The following is a 25,341-nucleotide window of genomic DNA, read 5'->3' on the forward strand; positions in this document are numbered from 1 at the left end:
CTTCTTCCATTGCTCAGTGCTCCAGTTCTTATGCTCACATGCCCATTAGTAGGCACTTTCAGGAGCAGACAGCATGGCCTCCCTGACTGGTCTGTGGCTACACAGCCCCATACGCAACAAACTGCCATACACTGTTCTGACACCTTTCTATCAGAACCAGCAACTTTTTTCAGCAATTTGATCACACGGGCCAGCCTTTGGCCCCCATGTACATCAATGAGCTTTGGCCATCCATGGCCCTCTCGTCAGTTCACTGCTTTTCCTTCCTTGGACCAGGTTTCCTTCCTTAGACTACTTTTCCTTCCTTGACCACTGCAGACCAGGAAAACCCCACAAGAGCTGCAGTTTTGGAGATGCTCTTATATTAGACTAGTCAGGAACAAGCCAGGAGTGAGGAGCAAGGAGGGACATCAGGAAAAGCCGGATCATGCACAGGTAATCAGGAACACAGGATAATAAACAACAGAAACAACACAAGGGCAAGGAGGAAGTGAACCTTTGCTGTTTAAATAGCAAGAAGGGGCTGGCTGAGGACTGGATAATGGGCTAGTCGAAAGGAAAGTAGCCATGGTAACTAAGGAGGAGAAGTTACCAGACAGGTGATTAACCTTGACATGCTGTTAATTAGCCTTTGTAACTCTGGCAGTGAGCAGAAAAGCAGCCACACCAAAAGAGCGAGAAACCCATCCTGTCTGAGCCTACCGCTTTGTAGTGAAATGCCGAAACCTTAGGGCCTTGCTGTGTGTTTGGGAAGGAGAAGGGCTTAATTCTTCTTCTACCTCTGAAAGTTTACCCTCTGAAACCTATGTTTCAAGAGAACTGGAATATCTTGACTCAGAACCTCTAAGCAATAGGCTAAGAACCTCAATGGAAAAAAGGATATCTCATCCATACCCCTGATTTCTTCTGAGGCACCCAGTTCTGATCTCCTGTGGTTCATTCAGGCAGATCATCTAATTCTTCACCAGGCAAAAGGTGTTATAAAATGGAGTATTGAGAAGTCTGTTCTAAGATGCATTGTCAGTTGCCCAAGTTTTTAGCCACAGGGCTCTCCAGGCTGCGACATAGAGAACAAAGGCACTCGCAGACATACAAATAGATTCAGCTGAGGCCCCAAATGTCTGAACCTACATTTTCTCTCACACTCAGCAGGATTACTATAGCGACATCATCAGTAGGCAAAACTGACCTTGACACTTCTGTATCTTCATGTTTAGAGGGGATTCTGACTTAGAGGGGTTCTGGTGAAATCCCACAGATGGTAGCTTTGCCCTATTGGTCTACTGTCTGTTTTACTGTTGCGATAGTATAAAAATCTTCCCCCTTGAGGCTTTGGGAGCTAAATCCACTTCAATTTGATACAGCCAAGCCTTCATTGCTCTCCGAAAGTCTAAGGTTGAGGTCTTCAAGCTTTCTCTGTCAGCAGCTTCCGCTACATACATGGCTTACTGTAGAAATCAAGTTATCTACCTCTTCAACTGAAGAAAGGGGTAGTATATGTCAGGATCACCAACTTTACCCTCATCAGATGAGACCTCACTTATATCAGCATAATCAAAATTCAGAAACAGAGGAGAAAATGGGCCTAATGTCCAGCTTTACCTAACTGAGGCAGAAGAGAGTGTATAATCCTCAGAAGCAAGGACAGCCTGTTGCATAAACAAATCAAATGCAGACTACATCTTGTTCTTTAATCAGGAGAGGAATACTCTTCCACAGTGTTCTGAATCTGCAGCTTCCTGTAGGCATAAAAAACATAAACATTATAAATACATGGTTATAAAAACAGCTTATTAGGCACATCCTCAACAGAAGGTGCCTTAGCATAGTCAAGGGATGACATGCCTGCATAAAACCTAGAAATGTCATACAAAATGTAGCATAGATAAAATAGTGACAAGGAGATACCACTTACTTGATTAGGATGCAACAGCATCAAAAATACCACAGAAATCAGAAAAAAGCTTACTATTGCTAGAGCTGACCATCTAACCAGCATGCCAAACAAAAGCTGAAAGGAAACTCCAGACCTCCAGAACATCTAAGTCTACTTCTATGTACACAAAACAAGGCCTGGAAAGCACTTTACATCAGTATTGGTCACCAAATAAGGCCTCCAAAAGTGGGCTCAATGCTGCCAAAACCACCAAGATCAGAAAAAAAACAGGCGAAACCAGGCAGGCAAGTTCCCTGCTGAGAGACTAGGCAATGCCCCTGCTGACAAACCTGAGAATGGACTGCCGGGGAAGGGAAGTCACCGGCCTAACCAGGCCTTTAAGATGAGAGATCACCCCCCGCCTGGGGGCTTGGCCCATGGATCAAGCCTCACCCTAGAGCCGAAAGAAAAATAATGAACAGGCGATCTTCATGACAGAGACGCTCAACAACGTTGGCCTTCATTGTGCGTAGTGCCACCAGGGAGTTTAAATGTTTCTGTCCCACAAACTCCACCTATGATGAATGAACCCCACTGTTAACCTTTATCTAAGCAAATTGTCATCAACGTAAATCATGGAATAAGAAAACTCTAAACAAATGACTAATGCATGCCCTAGAAAACCCCAAACTGAATGAATATGTATTTACCAAAGGATGGAATGAAATGAGCAAAGTAAGTTCATATTTAACAATGATAAGCACAGATATCACGTAACAGTAATACAAATATTAGAATTCATCAAACTAAAGGTGAGGCTTTATTTATCAGCTACAGTAGATTACAGAAAGGAAGTGATTAAGCGAAGATTTCGCAGAGCCATGTATACAAATTGTTACTGGTATATAATGAATGTATGGACTGACAAAACCCTTAAAGAAGCTGGCAATGATATTTGCATCGTTGATTCCCTTCTTTTACTGAATTGCATCTTCTTTAGAGATGACACTTATTAAATTTTCCACCTTCCCCTGCCCATCAATTTGGAGTATTCTGTACATGGGTACACATTGCCTACCAGTGTTCTGTCCCTCTGCATCAGGGGTTCAGAACTTAAGCCTGCACATCAAGTGCAACAAACAGAATAGTTAGAAACCCTGTCTGGCTACGACTAGCTAAGTAACCTTTTCCCAATAAGGCTGAAGTGAAAAGGTAGCTTGTCAAACAGAAACCAGTATTATCGCTGGTCCATGTGCAGGTTATTGCTTTTTTTAAAAAAAAACCCTCCTGATCCACCCAGCACATTACATGATAAATCTCACTTTGAAAGGTGTGAAAGCTTTTACCAGGCAGAAGGCTGGAAGGGAGAAGGGAACTGGGCGAGCAGTGGGCATGGCTAAACACCACACACACCTGCCCCAGAGAAAGAGCAGCTTGAAGCAGCACTTTACCTGGAGAGTTTATAGGTATGCATTTATACCAATAAACAACAATATAGTCAACAGTCACAAATTGTAAAAAAAAAAAAAAGTTGTTTAGTTTTAGTATAGGCTTTTACATATTAACACCAAAAAATATTTTTTATGTGTGTTTCTATGGTTTCAAAAGAGAGCCCCAATTGTCCCCCAAAAATATATAATTTGTGTGGAGACACCAAAAATGGAATCTTGATTAAATCAACATATGGTAAAAATGCCAAAAATACAGTACTTAAGGTACTAAACACCCTCATTACTAAAGGGATTAATTCACTTTAGTGTTCCCTTTTACCAATTTAGGATTCAGGTTTTTAACCAATCACATGCATGGAAACCTTCCATAGACAGTCAATACTAAGCAGTGTTGCAGTTGTCTCTCTTCTCTGCCCCTTACTATTGTGAGCTGGAGAGGGACTGGAGAACATTATAGTGTTTAAACTTACTATTATATTTTTTCACAAAATGATGCTAATCATAGTGACCTCCTAACGGTTACATTTTGTACGCTTAAAGGTGAACATTTTTTATTTAATTTTATTTATTGCCATTAGAGTTATTTTGTGGGTAATTTTAGTGTTGGTTACTTTGTAAAAAGACCCCAAATTCAGGTTGACAGTAAAAAATCCCGTTTTGAGATTTAGAAACCATCCATTGTCATAACTGGTATTACGTCAGTAAAATTTTGGATAATGTACACCAAGTGTCTCAATAACAGCAACTAACGGTCTTCTGCACAACTGACACATTTTGTCTAAAGAGAGTTTAATGTTATGAGCAAGTCATAAAACTGGCGCTGTATCTTCCCAAAAAACTGTTATGAAAAGAGTTTAAAAGACGGTGTCCTAGTTGTGACATCTTTTAAGCTGGTCAGTTCAATTTATCCTTTATCAGACCATATCTGTCTGAAAATTAGACACCAAAGGGTATTGAAATATTCACGGGGCTTCTAGTTTTCAAAAATATATGGTTTGATGGCGTCAATTGAATTGGCCAGCTTCAAAATCAGCAGAGGGGACAGCGCTCCCATGTACTGCTCCAGCGCCGCCTTCCTCGGCGTGTTCAATCATGGGAAGCACGGAGGCGGGTCTGCAGGCACAAGGCATGACGTCACGCCTGAGATCCGTTCATGTCGGCGCTCAGATATTCTGAGACACTCTGTGTGGTACAGTGTGTTTCCAGCTCTGTGCTCCTGTTGCTTTGCTGACCCTTTTGTTCATTACCTGCCTACTGGCCCGGATTGCCTCTTAACCCTGCCTTTTGCTCGCTGCCTGCCTACTGGCCCGGATTGCCTCTTGACCCTGCCTTTTCCTCACTGCCTGCCTACTGACTCGGATTGCCTCTTGACCCTGCCTTTCGCTTGCTGCCTGCCTACTGACCCAGATTACCTCTTGACCCTGCCTTTTGCTCTGCCTACCTACTGACCCGGATTGCCTGCCTGTGGCCCTGGACTTCCTTTTCACCCCTGCATATAGGGCTCCTCTTCCTACTCTAGCTAACAGGTACCTTACCGTGCCTGACAATGCGTGGTATCACTGTACTCAGGAGATGTTGCTGAACACATATTGGAGGTTGTTCAGTAGTGACATATACCAGGACCGGTAAATTCATACCTGAAGCACCATGTGTGTAAGAAAAAAAAATGACTACCACAAAGTTCAACAAAGGCTGATAGTAGAATTAATGCATGGAAAGAGTTAAAATACTTGAATCTGAAATACCCTGGGGCGTCTAGTTTTCAAACATATATGGTGTGATGCGGCAAATTTAACTGACGGGCTTCAAAGATGTCAGAAATAGGACCTGGGCGCAGGATGACAAGATTTGAAAATATGTTTTTAAAATAGCATTTGCCCAAAAGGTTGAAAAAAATGCAAGAAAACATAAACTCATTGGGTATTTCTAAACTCAGGACAAATAATAGAATCCATTTAGCAGGTTTTTTATTAGCTTTTGTAAATGAGTTAGTTTTTTTTCCATTGTGTTTTCCAATTTTGACCATAATTTATTATTTTTTATAGTCACTTAGATGATATTGTCAAAATAATGGTATCTAAAGGAAGCCATTATTGTCCTGAAAAAAAATTCCAGCACTACAGAATTTGATGGCGCTATATAAAACAATAAATAATAATATTAAAATTAGCGCCATAAAAAGACAGCCATTGTCACAAAGAGGTTAATTAAAATCTTCTGTATATTAGTGCATTTGGATTTGTAGGAATTGCAAATTTAACAAAATTTGCTGATTTAGTGAATTTGTATGAATCTCCAAAGGCCTCCATCATCCCACAAAAGATGAAAAAGAAGAAAAAACCTAATAATTTTGCTCTGCAATCCGCAGGCTCTTTCACTTACACTCTCTTACACTTGCTGAATGTTTCCCTAGTTTCTCTGCCGACCATTTCCATGTCTCACAGATCCATTTCCGTGTCTCGCATCTTCTGGAGGATCAGGGTAGAGGACTTTACCAGAAGCTCCGCTATTTTGCCCTGAGATACCCCTTTTTAAACTTCTGCCTAAATGGCGGCGCTTCCCGGGATGTCCTGTTCCCCTGATTGACAATCGGGAGAGGATCTTACCGGAAGCTTTTCCTTTTTGCCCTCAGGTAACCTAGTCTGAATATGATGGAACCCTCCATCACTGGCGCCCCTGGAGGGGCCTGAGAGCCAGCCTCCTCCCTAGCGACTATGTTGTACTACATTTCCCATTCAGGGTCTCAAAACTGTAAATTTCAGCTGGACAGTCTGTTTTAGGAAGGATAATTATATTTCTGCTTCCCTAATTATGCTATGTTACAGTGCCAAAGAGAGGCCTGTATTTCCTGCTGTTGCCAACGCTATTTCCACCTGATGAAGTCTTGTATTCCTGGTGACTATGGGCAGAAGGTAGCAATGTCTGGTGGGTGTACCCCGTCGGGGCACAGGTCTTTTCCGTCACAGTGAACTTGCAGAGCTTCCAGTAAAGCCCTCTCCCTGATTTGAGAATCAGGGAGAAGACGTCAGTGTAAGCTCCACCATTGTTGCGGAAGTTTGCCAGGAAGTTATGTCCTGAATAATCACATAAACAAATAAATAAAGTATAACATTTGATAAACTCCAGGTGTTTAATTATTTGCTGCCATGCAGGGTTTCACTTGCTGGATACACTAACCAGTAATACATTATACAGGATCTTTTTTTGTTTGTTTGTTTTTTATGTGCATACCAGAGGTGGGAGCAACATCATTGAAAGCCCATTTATGCATGCCTTTTATATATAGCCTAATGTTTCAGCCCTTCTAGGAATATACTGTATGCTATAAAGGGGGTCCAGTTGCAACATTGGTATATGTTTTTGATAATTATAGATATAGTAACAAAGTCGATATCAAGAGGTCCTCCAGTTTTTGGTGTTTTTATAATCCTATAACCTTTTTCAGTCATACCAGGAGGATAAGCTCTACTAACCAAACATTCCTTAAGTTCACAAGCATATTTCTCATACAGGACCAAAGTTGCACAATTCCTTCAAAGTCTGATGAATTTGCTTACTTTAGCACCAAAGTTTGAGGGCTATGGGCCAGTTTGAGAAATCTGATCTCCCTCTAACCAGCCCCAAACAGAGGGAGCGCAACATCTGCTCCCTCCCACTATTGCTGAGTGCCAAAGTAACAAAAATATATCCCAACACAGATGTGTACGTGTGAGCATGGATGGGTATGTGTGTAAGTGCATGTGAGCATGGGTGTGTGTGTGTGTAAGCACAAATGGGCATGTATGTGTGTGTGAGCATAAATGTGTATTTGCAAGCTTGTTTAGGTGTAAGTGTGTGTGAGCAAGGGTGTGTGTGTATATAAATTTTAGATATTATGTGGGCATTGTAAGAGTTGTGTTTTGAAAGTGTATTTTAGTGCAAGTAAGTGTGAGCCATTGAGAGCAGAAAAGAACCAGGTCAAAAAAACTACCTAACAAGGTAATGGAATTTTATAAAGATGGAAAAGGATATAAAAAAGTATCCAAAGCCTTGAAAATGCCAGTCAGTACTGTTCATTCACTTATTAAGAATTGGAAATTCAAAAGACAAGGTCAGGTAGACCAAGAAAGATTTCAGCAACTACCTCCAGAAGAATTGTTCGGGATACAAAGGAAAACCTGAAGATACCCTCAGGAGAAATACCAGCTGTTCTGAAAACAGACGGTGTAGTTGTTTTCAAGTGCGAGTGTCCGGGTTTGTGTTAGTGGTAGTGCGCCTCCCGTGGTTGGGCTCTGGATCCGCCATTGCAGTATTATTACTTTGATCCACTAATAAATAATCCTTTGGATTTGGTCATTTATATATGTTGAATCACCATCAGTAGTATAAACCTTGGGAATCACCCATTCCCTTACTAATGGGGAGGCAGGAGGCCCCTGTGTGGTTAAAACATTCTCCTCCAGATCTTTCAGGGCCCCTTTAAAACTTTTACAAGAACCAACATTCACTGGCATAATAGGAACAACAGGATATAATATTCGTTCAGATTAAATTATCCCATCAGAGAACCTTCTCATCATTCTGATGGATACTAACATCTATAACTATACTCCACACCGTTAGACTCATCAGCTTATTAACATCAACTTACAGGTGAAAATGACAATCCTCTTCAATTTTAAGGTATTGAGAAAGTGAAAACTTTATTGAGATGTGGTGATTATCAAGCCCTCCTCAATAAGAGAGAGGCATATTGGATCTTTGAACGTGACGCCCGTCGGCCTAATGGTATCAATTCACAACAGGACTCTCAATACTATTTTTAGGTATCACTAGTTGATTTTTGACAGAATTCATAACAATGTTATATATTTAACATTTGCACAACTTGGCAACAGTGTACCTGTATCTATATTGGTACTTTATTAACCCTTTGGCAACAACTGACTTGCCAGGTACCTCACGAAAAAAAGACAATTGATGTGCCTGGCACGTCATGACTTTAGGGAAAAGAAAAAATGTTGGTGCGCTAAGCTAGTCACAGGCTCAAATAATACAAATGTATAATACGAGGCCTACCAAACAGGTGTAAGCATATACATATATAATATACTATATATATATATATATATATATATATATATATCCTATCCTCTGGAATGCCCTCCCCCGGCCTATCCGTCTTTCTCCCTTCCTTTATTCCTTCAAAAAATCCCTCAAGACCCACTTGCCTACCACATAGCACATTAACGCCCCTCATATTCCTTTAGCTCACCTTTCCTAGTCCCTCCCCCGCAATACTTACACTAGTGTGGCTGGTCCATCCCTAATATCGGCACTTTTACCTTTTACCTATTGTGTTATACACCCTAAATCCCTCTAGATTGTAAGCTCGTTTGAGCAGGGCCCTCCTCACCTGTTGTCTCTGTAAGTCAAATTGTTATGTCCTGTCCACCCATTGTACAGCACTTCGGAATTTTATGGTGCTATATAAAACAATAAATAATAATAATAATTGATATTATTTTTCACTTAAAAAAAAACCAACAAAACTTTCTTGGAACTGGATGGTGACATCGCTGGAGTCTATTATCAAATTTTACCAAGGCGAAGGGAGCAAGCTGTTTCCAGTAGCAGGGGGGCCGCCGTATCCAATTGATGATCACTTTCTAAGTTAATTTAACCCCACGTCAATGGTCACTAACTGCATGTTTTTCAATGACGTATCTGGCACATCAATTGCTAAGCACCGCTAAGCGAATAACACGCCTGAAGTTTCAATTCCCTATCTTGGGGGGTTTTCTGTCTCTCCTCTTTTGGATGTCATGTATGTATGCTATGTTGATTGAAGGATGGATCAATAGATAATTTATGCAGAAGTTATTTTTCTCCAAGTGTTTCCTGTGGTAAGGAGTTCAACTCATCTCCTACATATTTTTAACGCTTATGCATGGCTGGGATGCTGAGGGTTACTCCTGTTTCGGACTCGGAGTGCTGAGATATTGCAGTTTGGATGTTACATCTACTTTCTATTTGTCAGTGTCATGCTTCTTTAGGACTAACGAAGAGCAATGAACACGTGAAGCTATCTTAAACACTGTAATGTCATGAACATATAATAAACATGCTTTTTCGTTAACCTGTTCAGTTTTCATCTGTTCACATACTCTTCTAGTTTATTTACATTAACTTGGAAAATAAACTGATTTCTAGCCTTTGCTAAGTGAGTTCCCTTTAGTTTTTTTTTTCTTGTGTCTTACTATACAACTTACCTTTTGCAGTTTGAAGGTTAGGGTTTATGCAAGCTATGACTTTTAATGTGTTTGAATCTCAAATGTCAATGCTTTCAATTAATTATTTCTGGCTTAGTGTTTTTTATTCATGCTCAAAACTAGTATAGGATGCCAAGATGAACCAAGGTTAGATTACTTAAGTCTTTACAACACCCATGTTTCTCAGCCAACTGTTCACAATCAACATTGCTTGGGATTAAGAGAGCTATAGTTCAATGGAAGCAGACAAATCAGTCCAACTTACTATATAGATAATTATGGTTTAAGTACCAAGCTAACATTGATTGATATTATGATATTAATAATATTGGCAGAAAGGCACCACAGTTCTCTTGTAACGATTAACGATACAAGGCAAATGTTTTTAAAGCATGGGGTTTTTTTTTTTTTCTGAGAGATTTTGGTCCATAAGGACAAGATGGCATCACGTAGTTGCTGCAGATTTGTCGGCTGCACATCCATGATGTTCCACCATATCACAAAGGTGTTATATTGGATTGAGATCTGATGACTGTGGAGGCCATTGGAGTACAGTGAACTCATTGTCATGTTCAAGAAACTGGTTTTAGATGATGATGAACTTTGTGACATGCTGCATTATCCTGCTGGATGTAGCCGCCAGATGTACATTGTGGTCATAAATGGATGGACATGGTAAGCAACGATACTCAAGTTACTAAGAGGCCCAAAGTGTGCCAAGAAAATATCCCCTACACCATTACACCACCAGCAGCCTAAACCATTGATACAAGGCAGGATGGATCCATGCTTTCATGCTGCTTACGCCAAAGTCTGCTGTTTGAATGCCGCAGCTGGAATAGAGACTCATCAGACCAGGCAACGTTCTTCGCGTTCAGAGATGGCATTCTGCGTACCTTGGTAACGAGTGGTTATTTGAGTTACTGTTGTCATCTCGAACCAGTCTGCTTATTCTCCTCAGCCTGACCTCTGACATCAACAAGGCATTTTCGTCCAAATGACTGCTGCTTCACTACATATTCTCTCTTTTTCGGACCATTATCTGTAAACCCTAGAGATGGTTGTGCGTGAAAACCCCAGTAGATCAGCAGTTATTCAAATACTCAGACCAGCGTGTCTGGCACCAACAACCATGCCACATTCAAAGTCACTTAAATCCCCTTTCCGATGCTCTGTTTGAACTTCAGCAAGCTGTGTTGACCAGTCATGCATTGAGTTGCTGCCATGTGATTGGCTGATTGAACAGGTGTACCTAATAAAGTGGCCAGTGAATGTACAGTATATACTCGTATATTGCCAAGCCACTTTTCAAATGTTTGATTTGTCCAGTAAGAATGGCATTCTAGCATAGACTGGTTGCAGTGGCTCTAGTAACCTCATTTATTTCACAGGAGAGAGAACATTCAAATTTAGTTTAGTAGATTTAGTTTGCAGCAGTATTTTGTGTGTGTGTAGATTTTGCACCTCAAAAATAAATGTTCTGGACAGGCACCAACAATTATGTTACATCCAATCCCCAAGCAACCACCCAGAGCTCTGAATATTGGGGTTTCCTTCACTTCTGGTTTCCTAATAAAAGGGTTACTGTTACTGGACACAGAGGAAGGTGACCAGATGAGTTTCAGCTGGGTTTTAAACAATGCTAAATCTATGTGAGTGAAACATGTCGGGCTACGACACTGATAAAGAATGTATTATAATATATCCAGTTGCATCTTAAATATTCTTTATTTTTTCAGTTCTGCACATTGCGCTTTTACATATTACATCCAAACATTTAGCAAATGGATGTCTAATTGTTGTAAAATTCTATATTATTTTCATTGTCATTTTGTACAAAATTACAACATTAATTTTGATGCCAACGGGTGTGCGCATTAATGTGTATAAACATTAACCAAAGGTAAAATGGAAAGAGAAAAATTTGGTGGAGTCTTGAAAGAAAAACATTACAAGCCCAAAAGTTAAATCAACAAGTTGTGTAGTTAATCCTCTTCCCATAAGAAAACCGAATTAAGTAGGTGAAGTAGAGAAAGCAGGAAAATGATGGTCAATTTTAAATAAAGGGCCCAAATCAAGATATTTCAAAGACAGAAAAGGCGCAGTAGTCATTTTGATTGTTTCAGTGAAAGACAGAACTAGTTTATTTTAATTTGCCCCCGCTGTTGCCAACCAGGTGCTACAAAGAGGATTCCTGTGATCATGTAAGAGGCAGTATTTGTTAAATTTCTCTTTTAGATACTGTCTGAATTGTTGTCGGTTGCTGTAAAAAGACTTGTTGCTTGCCAGAAATGCCTGTATTTCATCTTGAGAAAGCCCATCTTCCTCTTCTGATGTACATTCTGATTCATCCTGCAAAGTAGCAAAGACATTTTAGTTTGTCTTGTGTACATAAACCTTTAAAACATAGTTGTGGCCAACCTTAAGTCTTCCCCTGTTTTAGGATAGTCCAGATTCCAGTGCAGGTTCGGAAACTTTCTTTAACCCCTTCGTGACAAAGGCTGATTTTACTTTTTGTACCCTTCGTGACAATGGCTGTTTTATCGTTTCTGCGGTGTTTGTGTTTAGCTGTAATTTTCTCTTAACCCATTTACTAAACCCACACAAGTTATATATTGTTTTTTTCAGGACAAGAAGGGCTTTCTTCAGACACAAATTTTTTTCATATGATGTAATTTCCTATAATAAAAATAATAAAATATGACGAAAAATTGAAAAAAAAACACATTTTCTCACTTTTATTTGAAAATTTTTTTATTCATCATAAAAAACTACTGAAAAAACCTGCTAAATAGATTCTACTATTTGTCCCGAGTTTAGAAATACCCAATGTTTTTATGTTTTTTTGCTTTCTTCTACACGTTATGGGGCAATAAGTACAAGTAGCGTTTTGCTAATTCAAAACCATTTTTCTCTGAATCTGGTAATTCTGTCTCTATGTGGTATTTGGGGCATCTTTGAAGCCAGCAAATTAAATTTACCCCACCAAACCATATATTTTTGAAAACTAGACACCCCAGGGTATTTTAGATGCTGATAGTTTAACCCTTTCCATGCACTAATCCTACCACCAACCCTTGTCAAAGTTTGGGATAGTAATTGTTTTTGGTGTTTTTTTCACATACTTTGTACTTCAGGTGTGAAATTACAGCTCCTGGTATATGTTGCTGTCACACAACACCCAGATATGTGTCCAGCAACATCTCCTGAGTACATTGATACCCCACATGCATGGGTTTGTCAGATTGTTTGGGGGCAAAAGGGCCACATTTGGAACATGAGCAATTCAAATTCAGTAGGAATTTTACATCTGGGTAAAGAAAAATGCTTGTACCCAACTATCAGTAGGGACAGGTTACAAGAAAGCCTGGCCTATCTCCAAGAAGGGATTTGATCTAGCACCTTAAGTGGTCCCTCATGCCACGGAATGGACACAGGGTTCACTTGACAGTGCAAATAAAAACGCTTAAAAATGGTGGAGCAAATAAAAGCTAAAAAACAGTAAATGTAACAAAAAATAAAAAAAAAAATACAAAAATGGAGCAGGAACAAAAAAAAAATTAAAAATGGGAAACTGTGTGATACAGCTTGAAGCAGTCACCGACACAGAGTGCAGGTTTTCCAGGGCAATCTGGACAGTAAAATGTGGTGTCCTTTCTTTGCCCCCTGCTGTAGCATACCCTGCATCTCTTTTGGGGATTCTGCTTCTTTGCTGTAGGGGGGATTTTAAAAATAAAATGGGTAGCCCCAATTCTGTTGGTTCCCATCACTACTTGGGGACCAGGTGCATCACGGTACAAGATACCTGAAATTACTTCGAGCTGAAACTGCAAAAAAGACAGCTTCAGCCCAGTGTCTGCTTTTTTGTGCAGCAAAAAAGCGTTATAGGTTGCAATTTGCATTAGATAAATTGCAACCTTCTTGTACCAGGCCTTTGTCTTCCTCATAATGAGGTAGGGCTGTAGGAGTTGATCTGACAGATCAACTCCACCCATGTGCTTGTTATAGGCCCTGATGCACACTGGCTTTGTAGTGACCCCAGCTCTGCCACGGACAGAAACCTCCACGGTTCTCTCATCGTGGATGGTGCTCAGCATGCACACCTCTTTTCTGTCCTTGAACTTCAATGCCAAAAGCTCCTCTTGGCGTAGAGCTGAGGTCTCCCCCTTTCCTAGCCGGGTTCGTACCAGGCGTTGTGGGAAACCCAAGCGGTTCTTTTTTATAGAACCGCAAGCTACCGTATCGAAACAATACAGCAGCTTGAACAAAGGGACGCTTGTATAGAAGTTATCTACATACAAGTGGTAGCCTTTGTTCATAAGGGGGAATATTAGGTCCCAAACAATCTTGGCACTGGTGCCCAGATGATCTGGGCAACCTGGAGGGTCAAGGTAGCTATCCTTACCCTCGTATACCCGGAAGGCATGAGTATATGCTGTCTCGCTCTCGCAGAGCTTATTCACCTTCACTCCATACCTGGAGCGCTTGGAAGGAATATACTGCTTGAATCCCAACCTTCCTTTATATTTCATTAGGGATTCATCCACGCAGATATTCTTTCCAGGTGTATAAACCTCTGGAAACCTGGCAGCGAGATGGGTAATCAGGGGGCGGATTTTGTACAGCCTATCAAACTGGGGGTCCTCCTTAGGGGGGCACAGGCTGTTGTCGCTAAAATGCATGAAACGAAGAATCATTTCATACCTTTGCCTAGTTATAGTTTGGGCAAAAATGGGGGTACTAAAGATGGGGCTGGTGCTCCAGTAGGAGCGGATGGAGGGCTTTTTTATAATGCCCATTAACATTGTGAGTGCCCAGAATTTAAGAAATTCTGGCACGTCAATGGGAGTCCATGGCTGTTTTGCCCAAAAAGAATTAGAGCTAGCAGCACGGTGCTGCTGGGCATAAATGTTTGTTTGTGTGACAATGTCTCCCAAGACATCGTCTCCCAAAAAAACCTGCACAAATTGCAGTGGAGTGAATCCTGTAACATCAATATTGATGCCAGGAATTCCAGAAAAAGGAGGGATAGCTGGCTTGTACCTATTAGGCGCTACCCATGCCTCTGGTGCACTGCCACGACTACGTGTGGTAGGCGTCCTAACAGCCACAGATACATCACTAGATGTATCTGTGAACTGACCAACGTCAAAATCTGACGCTGTATCAGTGGCCTCAGAATCTGTGGCCAAAAAGGCATACGCCTCCTCAGCCGTATACCGCTGCATGGTAAGAATTGCAGCAAAAATAGTGGGGAAGGAAAGGGTTAATGGCTATAATAAAAAATAAAAAAAACCTAAAAAAAAGTAAAAAAAACTAAAAAAAGATCACTATGCAAGATCACTGTTTATGCAGTGATCAATGGCAATGAAGGGGTTAATATTATATGGGTGGCTCTTATAAGAGCCTTTGGATCAATATATATATATTTTTATTAGGGAATACCTGAAATACCAGAACACACCGATCTGTCTCTCTTCCTCACTAGAAGCAAGTGAAGGAGGGGGGCAGATCCAATACTGATCAAAGGCAATGTTTAGAAAACATTGCCTTTGATTTATCAAATCATGATCACTCTTATGAGTGATCTGACCACTAGGGGTGTTATTCACTGGATGTCCATGACATCCAGCAACACCCTCCCGATGATGTCAGCAGGCTCCGCCCCCCGGCTTGATGGGCGCCGCCATCTTGAAACACCGCGTGTGTTTCGAAGACACCGGCACCGGGAAGGTAAGTTGAGCATTTAGGAAGCGATCGCGAGTCGCTTCCTTTGCTAAACAGGTGTTGCAAAGATGCCTCGATACTGAGGCATCTTAGCAACACCAGCTAAGCAAAGGAAGCGACTCGCGATCGCTTCCTAAACCCGTTTTTCGGCGGCGGGCGCCGCCATGTTTGAAAGACGTGCAGTCTTTCAAACATGTTTTTTTTTTGCTCCTAGGAGCGATCGGGGGGGGGGGGGGGGCGGGAATGTTTTTTTTGGTGTTGCTCAATGCCTCGATGTCGAGGCATTAGAGCAACACCGTTTGAGTGATAAAAATCGATCACGGATCGATTTTTTTCACCCGTTTAAAGACGTGCCGGTCCTGGCACGTCAATTGTCATAATCGTCACGATTTTCAGTGACGTGCCCGGACCGGCAATTGTCACGAAGGGGTTAAAAAAAAATAATTGTACAACTACTATAGGACAAGAAATACAAATCATCAAGGCTGATGCCGTGTACGCTTATAATAGTCATCTTTACATCTTTTATAACAAACACACTGTTTAAAAGCTACCTTTAGCTTGTACAATTCTGTTTTCTATAAATTAAATTGTTTTTCAGATATTTGCTTTAAAGATAACAACAAATGGTGAGAATAAACCATGCATCATGAAAACAGGCAGTTAAATTTGGCTGCTCCCATAGTATACATATGGAAAGGTGTTAATTAAACTAGAAAATCGAGACAAAAACTTACCAGAAGCTCTTTTAAACTCTTGGTTTCTTTTCTTCCATCAAATGTATATAAGAGTTCTACTGAGCCTGTGCACTTTAGCAATTCATTTCTGTGATCTACCCATTTCTGTCCAGTGCTTTCTGTGGCAGTACAGCAGCTATCGACCTTGCCATCTTTGGTCTGTTCACTGTGTGCAATGCCTGAGGTCTCTCTGTTACACGTTGGTTGCTTTGAAATCTATATACCAAAATAAATAAATAAAATAAAACATTAAGCATGAAACCAGAAAACAAACAGCTACACATTTTATTCATATCAAAAGAACATAACTGCTTGAGATTAGAAGGTGTATTCACCAGCCAGCATTATTTTGAAGTAGTATGAACACCATATGGTGTATGGGATTTATTACAGCATATAGGATTACAATTTTACATTTTATGGGTCCAAGTAAAAAAGATAATATGGAATAGTGTTTATCAAGACTGAGGGATGTCCCCTCAGTAGTACCTTCAATACTACATGGCTCTCAAGACATGAGGATTGCAGATTCAAAACAGATGGAGAGCTACTAGTTGGCTCACTCGAGTTTAGTACTGTATTTGTTTGATTAAAAAGACTACCCTTGGAAATTTGAATATTCATTTAGAAAAAAGAAAAACCCTGAATATAAGACTACCCTATAGGAAAAAAAGTTTTACTAGTAAATATCAATTCACATGTAAACCATTTTTTCCATATTTAATAAAAACTATGATTGAGAAAAAAGGCATTTCTTGTTTTTATTTGCCATCCTGAACTCCAGTTATGCACATCTGCTCCCCAGCTTGCCTTGCCACTCTGCACCCCAGATAAGCCTTATACCCCCCACCCCATATACGCCAGTCTGCCCCACAGAAATGTCTTATGCTCTCCCCCCCTATATGCCACTCTGCACTGCCCCCCAGGGCTTCCAATGCATGCCTAGACTTGCCCCCGTGCTCCAGACTCCTGGTGTATAGTCGGGCAGTGGGTGGTCGTCTGTGCAATGCACGTCCACAACCTCCGCTTCTGCTTGGCACTTCTGCCGGGGCTTCTATTAACCGAGCACAGGAAGGCCCTGTCACGCCAGCCCTCCATCATAGAAGCCCCGGGCAGAAGTAGAGGTTGTCCGCACGCATCGCAGAGATGTTGACCGGCTGCCAGATCCCCTGCAGCACTCTATTTTAGGTCCGATTATAAGACAACCTCGAATTTTCAGAGCATTTGGGAATTTGCAGAATTGTCTTACGTTTACCCAATGCATTGTTAAAATTTCCCCAATGCTTCAACAAATTATGCACATCTAGCTTATATTTTTGTAATTTATATTTCTATGTTAATGCACCTCTGACAACTTAGTTATTCCAAGTACAAAACAAAAAAGAAAACTAAATAGGTATTAAAAAAGGAACCGTCAAGAAAAATAAAAGTCTATAGTTTACTGGTCATGCCACTTACATTTTCACTTTCACATTTAAAAGGTTTGCTTTTTTTCTTCTTTTTCTTGTTTTTTCCCTTCAGGTTATCTCCTGCTGAATTGGCCCAACATTCTACGCAACTGTCACCTTCTTCCTCCTTGTCACAATTAACGCAGGAGTCCTCCCCTATAAAAAAAACAAGAAACAAAAATTAACAAAAAAAGTCAAGAGGCACTATTGTCTTGGATAACACACTTAAATATTAAACAGTACATACCAGCTTCATCATGGTTACAAATGCCTTCAGTGCAAGCCACATCTGAACCTTCCCGAGAGCCTGGTTCACTGCCCTCCATGCTAGATGAATAGCCACAATCACTACCATTTGAATGAGGCGTTAACCCTGATATATAAAAAGTAAAACACTATAGTTAGTAATAATAATAGTGATGATGATAATATTAATTTGGTTAGTGTATACAAAAAATGTCATTCATTAAAGTGCCAGTAAGTAGATGGACTGCTATTAAACATGCATAACACATTCCCCTGAAAGCAACATTGATTATATATAAAAATATATGGTCTTGGATAAATTAAATATTCAGACATAACTTTATAAAAAGAAATTTTAAAAATAATTTAAATTCATGTTGAATTTTAATAAAGAGCACTTTGTCAAAAATAGTCAGAAGAAAGACTCATCAGAAAAATTACCATGAGACTTAGGACGTGCACATTTCACCTATATATTTCTGTATCTAATACAAAAAGTACTGAAATGGGACTACTACTGGTGGGAAACTAGCAAGCACACGCCGACAGTGTCACTATTTTAAGTTTAATCGGTTGAAACATTCAGGGCCGGCCCGACAATGGAGCCAAGTGGGGCAACCGCTCCAGGCGGCACTTTTGAAGGCGCTCCAGGCGGAGAGAGAGAGGGTGCCGAGTGGTTTTATCTTACCAAGTTGTCAGTACCCGCTCGGCACCCCTCTCTCTCTCTCCTCTGCGAGCCCTCTACCTCGGTCTCGGAAGATTACGTCATTTCCGGCGCTCAGCATTACAAGCCGGCACCAAGACCAAGCAGGGAGACTCACTGCAGGACTGCTGAAAGGTAAGTACGGTGGGGGGGGGGGCATCAGGGAGAGGAAGGGTAGATAATGGGGGGGGGGGCGCGGCATTTTAAACTTTGCCCCAGGCGGCATTTTGTCTTGGGCCGGCCCTGGAAACATACTTACCCTTTTTCATTTTTGGTGAAGCCAGATGATCACCCCCACTTGGACAAGTACAAGAAGAACTTTCGTTTGTTACAATAACCTCCACACAAGTACCATTGTCTTCAGGTGTGTTGCAGTTCTTGCACCCATTTTCCATAAAAGCAAATGGTTCCTTAAAAAAAAAAAAAAGCATACATTGGGGGAAAACCTACAATGAAATTACAAAACTTAATTTTGATGCAAAAAATGCCTAGGAATTTTATTTTGCTAGATCAACCTGCACTTTTATTTGAAATATCAAAAACGACAGCATGTAAATGCATTTCATGAATCCATCTGTACAAGTATATAACCAATACAATCCCCCCCTCACACAAAGTGTGCTATTTTCTTCTTATATTTCATGATTTTGAATTACTGCTTCCACTGGCAGCCTCAAATATATACCTTACTGCAACGCAGGGCTCGACAAATCCCAGGCACCAGACTGCTATGGCAAATAGAAATAACTTTCTGGTGTATGGAAGGTGTCCCTGGTACTGGTTTACCAGGCCTGGCCAGGCCCCGCTTGTCTATACTGGAACACTAAAGCAGTCGCCCACGTTACCTGACCCCAGGAAGCAGGTGTGGACAGCTTGCACGCAGTGCAGACAGGTAAGAGGAAGAAAGATGGACAGGGGAGAGAGTTAGTGTATGTGTGTAGTGCCAGATTCAGTGTTTGTGAATATGTGTAGAGTCAGTGTGTTGGTTACCATATGGCACTATACATACTCACACACCCCAATTGAAATTATTCATACACAAAGCCAGCGTGTGTTAGTGTATGCATATGTATAAGGTACAATCTGATTTAGGGAACATATGGTGGTGAAGCATTACCTTAGAACAAATAAGGGAGAGGGGACATGTGAAAGTCTAAATATATGAAAATAAAAACTTGATTAGGCAAAAAAGCCTTGGCTACTACATTCTTTGGCTTTGAGATCAAGACTAAATTTGTTGACCCATGCTGTCATGATTTCTCTATTTCTAGCATGTATTCTGTAAATTGTTTTGCACAGTAGCTATTAGCTATTCTGCTTGAAATGTCAGCCTCTAGTACCCTATGTGAGATACAAGCTACGTTTACCTAGTTTAACTGGAGTGGGTACGGACAATGGTCTTCACAAACCCAGAGTGTTAATCATCTAGGTGTGAGTCGTTTACAGTGTGCATCAATGTGCTCATTAACTGTAAATTTATAAACTTTGGATCTTTCCCTTGCTGAAGTTCAGTAACCGATTACAAATTCAGAGAATGGTTTCCTTCTCTACCAATATGTCTGTGTTTATATTCTTGATATTTGTGAATTTTATCATCATTGATAAATTAGTACGCTCTAATTATGGAGTCTGCTGGCACACCATACACAAGAAGTAACATCATACATTTGTTTGCACGCGCACAAACACAATACCCTTAACTCTACGGTAACCAAAATGTCTTTTTAAAGTTAGAATATTTTTGCCAAGACTGTCTATTATGACAATCTTGTTTAATGTAAACTAATACTATTGACCTGTTTGCTACTTGTTTCTTTTCCCAGGAGTAGGGGCATCTCCCTGCTAATCCATTACTTTCCATGCTTTGGGGTGAATCTTACGTTTTGTGGAATGGTGACAGCCATTTCTGTGGTTTCTGGAGATACTGGATTGTCACAGGCACACTTGTTTTTTCTCCTGTTTTTCTTCTTTTGTCTTTTCTTTTCTTGTTTTAGTTCTTGGACTCTTTCTTCTTCCAAGAACTCCTCACAGAGCTGCTCCAAACGACTGATGCCTTGTACTTTTTCAACAGTCATCTATGTAACAGAGTTAATAATTCAGTGTGAAAAAAAAAGTTATACAAAAGGTCATAACTATTAAAGTCCTGGCATGCTATCTTTTTGATTGACATATAGAGCTCCAACAGGAAACATCTTCAGTCAACAAAGGATGAATAAAAACAGTATATTGTTTATCCTCACCTGTTGTCTCTGTAAATCAAATTGTTATGTAATACTAGGGCTGCAACTAACGATTATTTTAATAATCGATTAGTTGGCCGATTATTTTTTCGATTAATCGGATAAAAAAAACAATGCTAATTTTTCGTTTATTTAAAATAATTTAATGAACTGGATGTTAAAAAACAACTTAAAATTTACATTAACATTCTTATTTTGTTATGATGTAATAAAAAACAATATTTTCAAAGTACAAAAACCCAAACACTATTTATGAAACAAAATAACCCCAAACATTCTGAAAAGAGGTGGACTATTACTGTTCAAGAAACTTTGCCCCAGCCCTGGCACTTTGCACCCAGCACTTTGCCCCAGCCCTGGCACTTTGCACCCACCCCTGGCACTTTGCACCCAGCACTTTGCACCCAGCACTCAGTACTTTGCACCCAGCCCTGGCACTTTGCACCCAGCACTTTGCACCCACCCCTGGCACTTTGCACCCAGCCCTTTGCACTGTGCCCCTGCACCCAGTCTCCAACTCTGCCCTGCACCCAGCCCTGCCCCCACACTCACACCCTGCCCCCACACTCACACCCTGCCCCCACTCTGCCCTGCACCCACACTCACACCCTGCATCCCCACCCCCACTCTGCCCTGCACCCACACTCACACCCTGCATCCCCTGAAACCCCACCCCCGCGAACCGCTCTGTGCGAATGGAGCCACTCGCACAGAGCAAACCGCTCTGTGAGAATGGAGCCACTCGCACAGAGCGAACCGCTCTGTGAGAATGGAGCCACTCGCACAGAGCGAACCGCTCTGTGAGAATGGAGCCACTCGCACAGAGCGAACCGCTCTGTGAGAATGGAGCCACTCGCACAGAGCCACTCGCACAGAGCGAACCGCTCTGTGAGAATGGAGCCACTCGCACAGAGCGAACCGCTCTGTGAGAATGGAGCCACTCGCACAGAGCGAACCGCTCTGTGAGAATGGAGCCACTCGCACAGAGCCACTCGCACAGAGCGAACCGCTCTGTGAGAATGGAGCCACTCGCACAGAGCGAACCGCTCTGTGAGAATGGAGCCACTCGCACAGAGCTATTCGCACAGACATGAAGAATACTTACCTCCGGAACGCGTCACGTAACTAAAAGAAGGCGGAGACTGCAGAAGCGGGGAACGCTCGCGGAGGTAAGTAAACAACGAATCGATCACTCGATTAATCGATAACGGAAATCGTCGACAACGATTTCCGTTATCGATTATTATCGATTTTATCGATTCGTTGTTTCAGCCCTATGTAATACACTACTTGTTATGTCCTGTCCACCTATCGTACAGCGCTATGGAATTTGATGGCACTATATAAAACAAAAAAATTCCTCTGGCACCCATGACAGGAGAATCTTGCTAGGACAGGCATATTAACCCCTTCGTGACAAAGGCTGATTTTACTTTTTGTACCCTTCGTGACAATGGCCGTTTTAACATTTCTGCGCTGCTCGTGTTTAGCTGTAATTTTCTTCTTTCCCGTTTACTGAACCCACACACATTAGATATTGTTTTTTTCAGGACAAGAAGGGCTTTCTTTAGATGACATTGTTTTGATTGTATCGTATTATTTACTATTAAAAAAAGTATAAAATATGGTGAAAAATTTAGAAAAAAAATGACTGTTTCTAACTTTTAGTTGAAAAATCTTTTACTCATCTATAAAAGGTAATAAAAAAACCTGCTAAATAGATTCTACTATTTGTCCTGAGTTTAGAAATACCCAATGTTTTTATGTTTTTTTGCTTTTTTCTGCACGTTATGGAGCAATAAGTACAGGTAGCGTTTTGCTATTTCAAAGCCATTTTTTCCAAATCTGGTAATTCTTCCCCCCATGTGCCATTTCGGGTATCTTTGAAGCCGGCCCATGCAATTTACCCCATCAAGTCATATATTTTTGAAAACTAGACAGCCCAGGGTATTCCAAATGCTGGTATTTTAACCCTTTCCAAGCACTTATTCTACCATCAGCCTTTGTCAAACTTTATGGTAGTAATTTTTTTGCATTTGTTTTTTCACACACATTTTACTTCAGGTATGAATTAAAAAGTTCTCGTATATGTCACTATCACAAAACACCCCAATATGTGTTCAGCAACATCTCCTGAGCGCAGTGATACCCCACATGAATGATTTTGCCTGGCTGTTCGGGGGCAAAAGAGCCACATTTGGGGCATGCACATTTTTCAATGTTGAACTTTGGCATTTGGGGATCCACTGCCCGTGCCCTATTTGGTACATCTTTGAGCCGGGCCATTTCAGTATGCCCAACAAAACCATATATTTTTGAAAACTAGACACCCCAGGGTATTTTAAATGCTGGTATTTTAACTCTTTGCATGCACACATTTTACCACCAGCATTTTTTTTAAAGTTTGCAGTAGTATTTTTGTGTGTGTATTTTTCCCACACACACCTACTTTATGTATGAATTTACAGCTCCTGGTATATGCCGCTGTCACACGACACCCCAATATGTGTTCAGCAACATCTCCTGAGTACAGTGATACCCCACATGCATGGGTTTGTCATTTTTGGGGGGAACTAAAAGGCCACATTTGGTACGTGTGCATTTTTCTAATTGGAAATTAGATGTGTGGCCATCCTTCCCCCCGTGTTAATTGGGACCTTGTTGAACCCGGCCAATTCAATTTACCCCATCAAATCATACATTTTTTAAAAGTAGACACCCCATGGGCATTTAATATGCCAGTATTTTAACTCTTTCCATACGAGAATTGTTTTAAGCTAATATGCTAATTTTAGGACTTGCTCACAAAAATATATTTTTTATATATATATTTTTTTTTTTTTGCCTTTTTTTTTTATTTTTTTAACATTTTTTTTCAACTTGAAGGTTCCCCTGATAGTGACATCAGTGGGAAATTATTTTTACATTTTACTGTTTTTTTACTATTTTTTTTCTAATTATTATTAATTTTATTTTATTAATTTATTTTTTCTAATCACACTGTGATTAGAAAGCTAAGCTCCATTGACTTGCATGGTTGAATGCATTACCTATATTCAACCTGCAAGTGGAGCCAGAGTTCTCTAGAGGGTCTGGAGACCGTCTAGCGAACTTTTTAGACTTTATTGTTTCTTTATTGAATTTTCCCGGACCGCCGCCATCTTGCAGATGGCGAAGATCACCGGCAGCTGCGGCTGTGACCGCTCTCCGGAGCGGTCACAGCCCATCCAAAGGTAAGTGTTTGGTGTCGCTGGATGCCTCCTGATCGAGGCATTCCAGCGACACCATTTAAGTTTAGGAGGCGATCGTTGATCGCCTCCTAAACGCTTTTAAAACGGGCGTCCGCCGCCATACAAAGTATGGCGGATGTTGACGCCCCGGGGAGGGGCCAGAGATGGCCCCTTTGTGCCGATAATGGCGTTGCTGAATGCCTCGAGGTCGAGGCATTACAGCAACGCCGTTTCGGTGCAGAAAGCGAAAATAGATCGCTTTCTGCACCCGTTTAATGACGTGCCGGTCCTGGCACGTCATTTGTCGTTATCGACATGAATTTCCGTGACGTGCCCGGACCGGCAATTGTCATCAAGGGGTTAAAGAGACACAAATCAAGGATGTGAAAACGTTTACGTTCACTGTTTAGTGACTACAAAGTGAAACTGGCAAAGTCAGTATCTGTATCCCTAAAAATATTTAAAGCATAGTAAGATGTTGAAGTTTTAGTGGATGACGGATCGAGTATACTATTTTGAGGACCAGGACCCTACCAGAAGGACTGAGTAGTCTAGAGAGATCCAGAGTCCGGACTCTGCTGAGATATCTTACCACCCCACTCCCAACACTGGCTGATCACACAAATTGCTATCAGGAACTTAGGGATGCATTAACCCCTTCAGTCCCCTATGGACGTACCGGTACGTCCATAAACCGCATCTCAAGAATCCCCTACGGACGTACCGGTAGAGAGCACTGTGTATTTTTGTGCATTTGCAGTAGTGTCAAAAAGTGTCTACAATACCCACACAATACCCCCGAATACCTATTTTACCCCAATTAACCCTTCCCTCAGCGCAATCTAAAAAAAATTCAAATTTTTGCTATTTTTTACTAAAAATTTCTCATCCTACATTTTCAGCTAATTATCTAACTATAGCAGGGCTTGACAACTTTGTTGTGAATCTAGGCGCCAGGTAAAAAAGTTAGGAGCCAGGATTTTTTTAAACTAACAGTTGGTTAGGAGTGATCGGATCATCATCAGCCCACTTACTAAACTCACAGCGTTTGACCTGGAAGCACCCTGGACTTTCAGGTCAGTGCTGGTTTTTTTTTATTATTAATTATTATTTTTTTTAACTCTTTCGATGCTGATGTTCCATTGGAGCACAGCATTGACTGATATTTAGTCCCCACAAGCTTGTGGGGAAAAATGTTAACCCCTGCAATGCCACGAATGTGTCATACACAAGTGTGGCATTGAAGGGGTTAACGCTGTACTGTCGCTCTCAGGGAGCGATCAGGCAGCAGGGGAGGGTTGGGGCTGCTCTCCACACTCATGTGGAGACCAAAGAACCTTCTCCCCTGTCCCTGAAGCTGCCTCTGGCAGCTGGGACTCAATTGCTGGTCTGTAGACCAGCCATTGCAGGGAGGGGAGTCTTTGATGACTGC

General features: G+C 41.1%; 1 protein-coding gene and 1 non-coding gene across 2 annotated transcripts in view; both read right to left on the bottom strand.

The window, feature by feature from the left end:
- Nucleotides 1-1,690: 1,690 nt before the first annotated feature.
- LOC149287892 (gametogenetin-binding protein 2-like) overlaps nucleotides 1,691-25,341 on the bottom strand; it is a 41,185-nt gene continuing 17,534 nt past the window's right edge. The window contains exons 8-14 of the mRNA XM_089492263.1: nucleotides 20,320-20,514; nucleotides 18,699-18,849; nucleotides 17,738-17,863; nucleotides 17,501-17,646; nucleotides 16,043-16,258; nucleotides 11,821-11,930; nucleotides 1,691-1,739 (exon numbers count right to left, since the gene is read on the bottom strand). Coding sequence (XP_089348389.1) covers nucleotides 1,691-1,739; nucleotides 11,821-11,930; nucleotides 16,043-16,258; nucleotides 17,501-17,646; nucleotides 17,738-17,863; nucleotides 18,699-18,849; nucleotides 20,320-20,514 — 993 coding nt within the window. The remainder of the gene's footprint in view (nucleotides 1,740-11,820; nucleotides 11,931-16,042; nucleotides 16,259-17,500; nucleotides 17,647-17,737; nucleotides 17,864-18,698; nucleotides 18,850-20,319; nucleotides 20,515-25,341) is intronic.
- Nucleotides 12,905-13,034, bottom strand: LOC149287893 (small nucleolar RNA SNORA35). The gene has a single exon (XR_016277432.1). It is a non-coding gene; the product is annotated as a small nucleolar RNA SNORA35 (small nucleolar RNA).

The sequence above is a fragment of the Sceloporus occidentalis genome, unplaced genomic scaffold (genome assembly GCF_023333645.1).
Source record: "Sceloporus occidentalis isolate IW3139 unplaced genomic scaffold, rSceOcc1.0.p SCAF_55, whole genome shotgun sequence".
Classification (NCBI taxonomy): domain Eukaryota; kingdom Metazoa; phylum Chordata; class Lepidosauria; order Squamata; family Phrynosomatidae; genus Sceloporus; species Sceloporus occidentalis.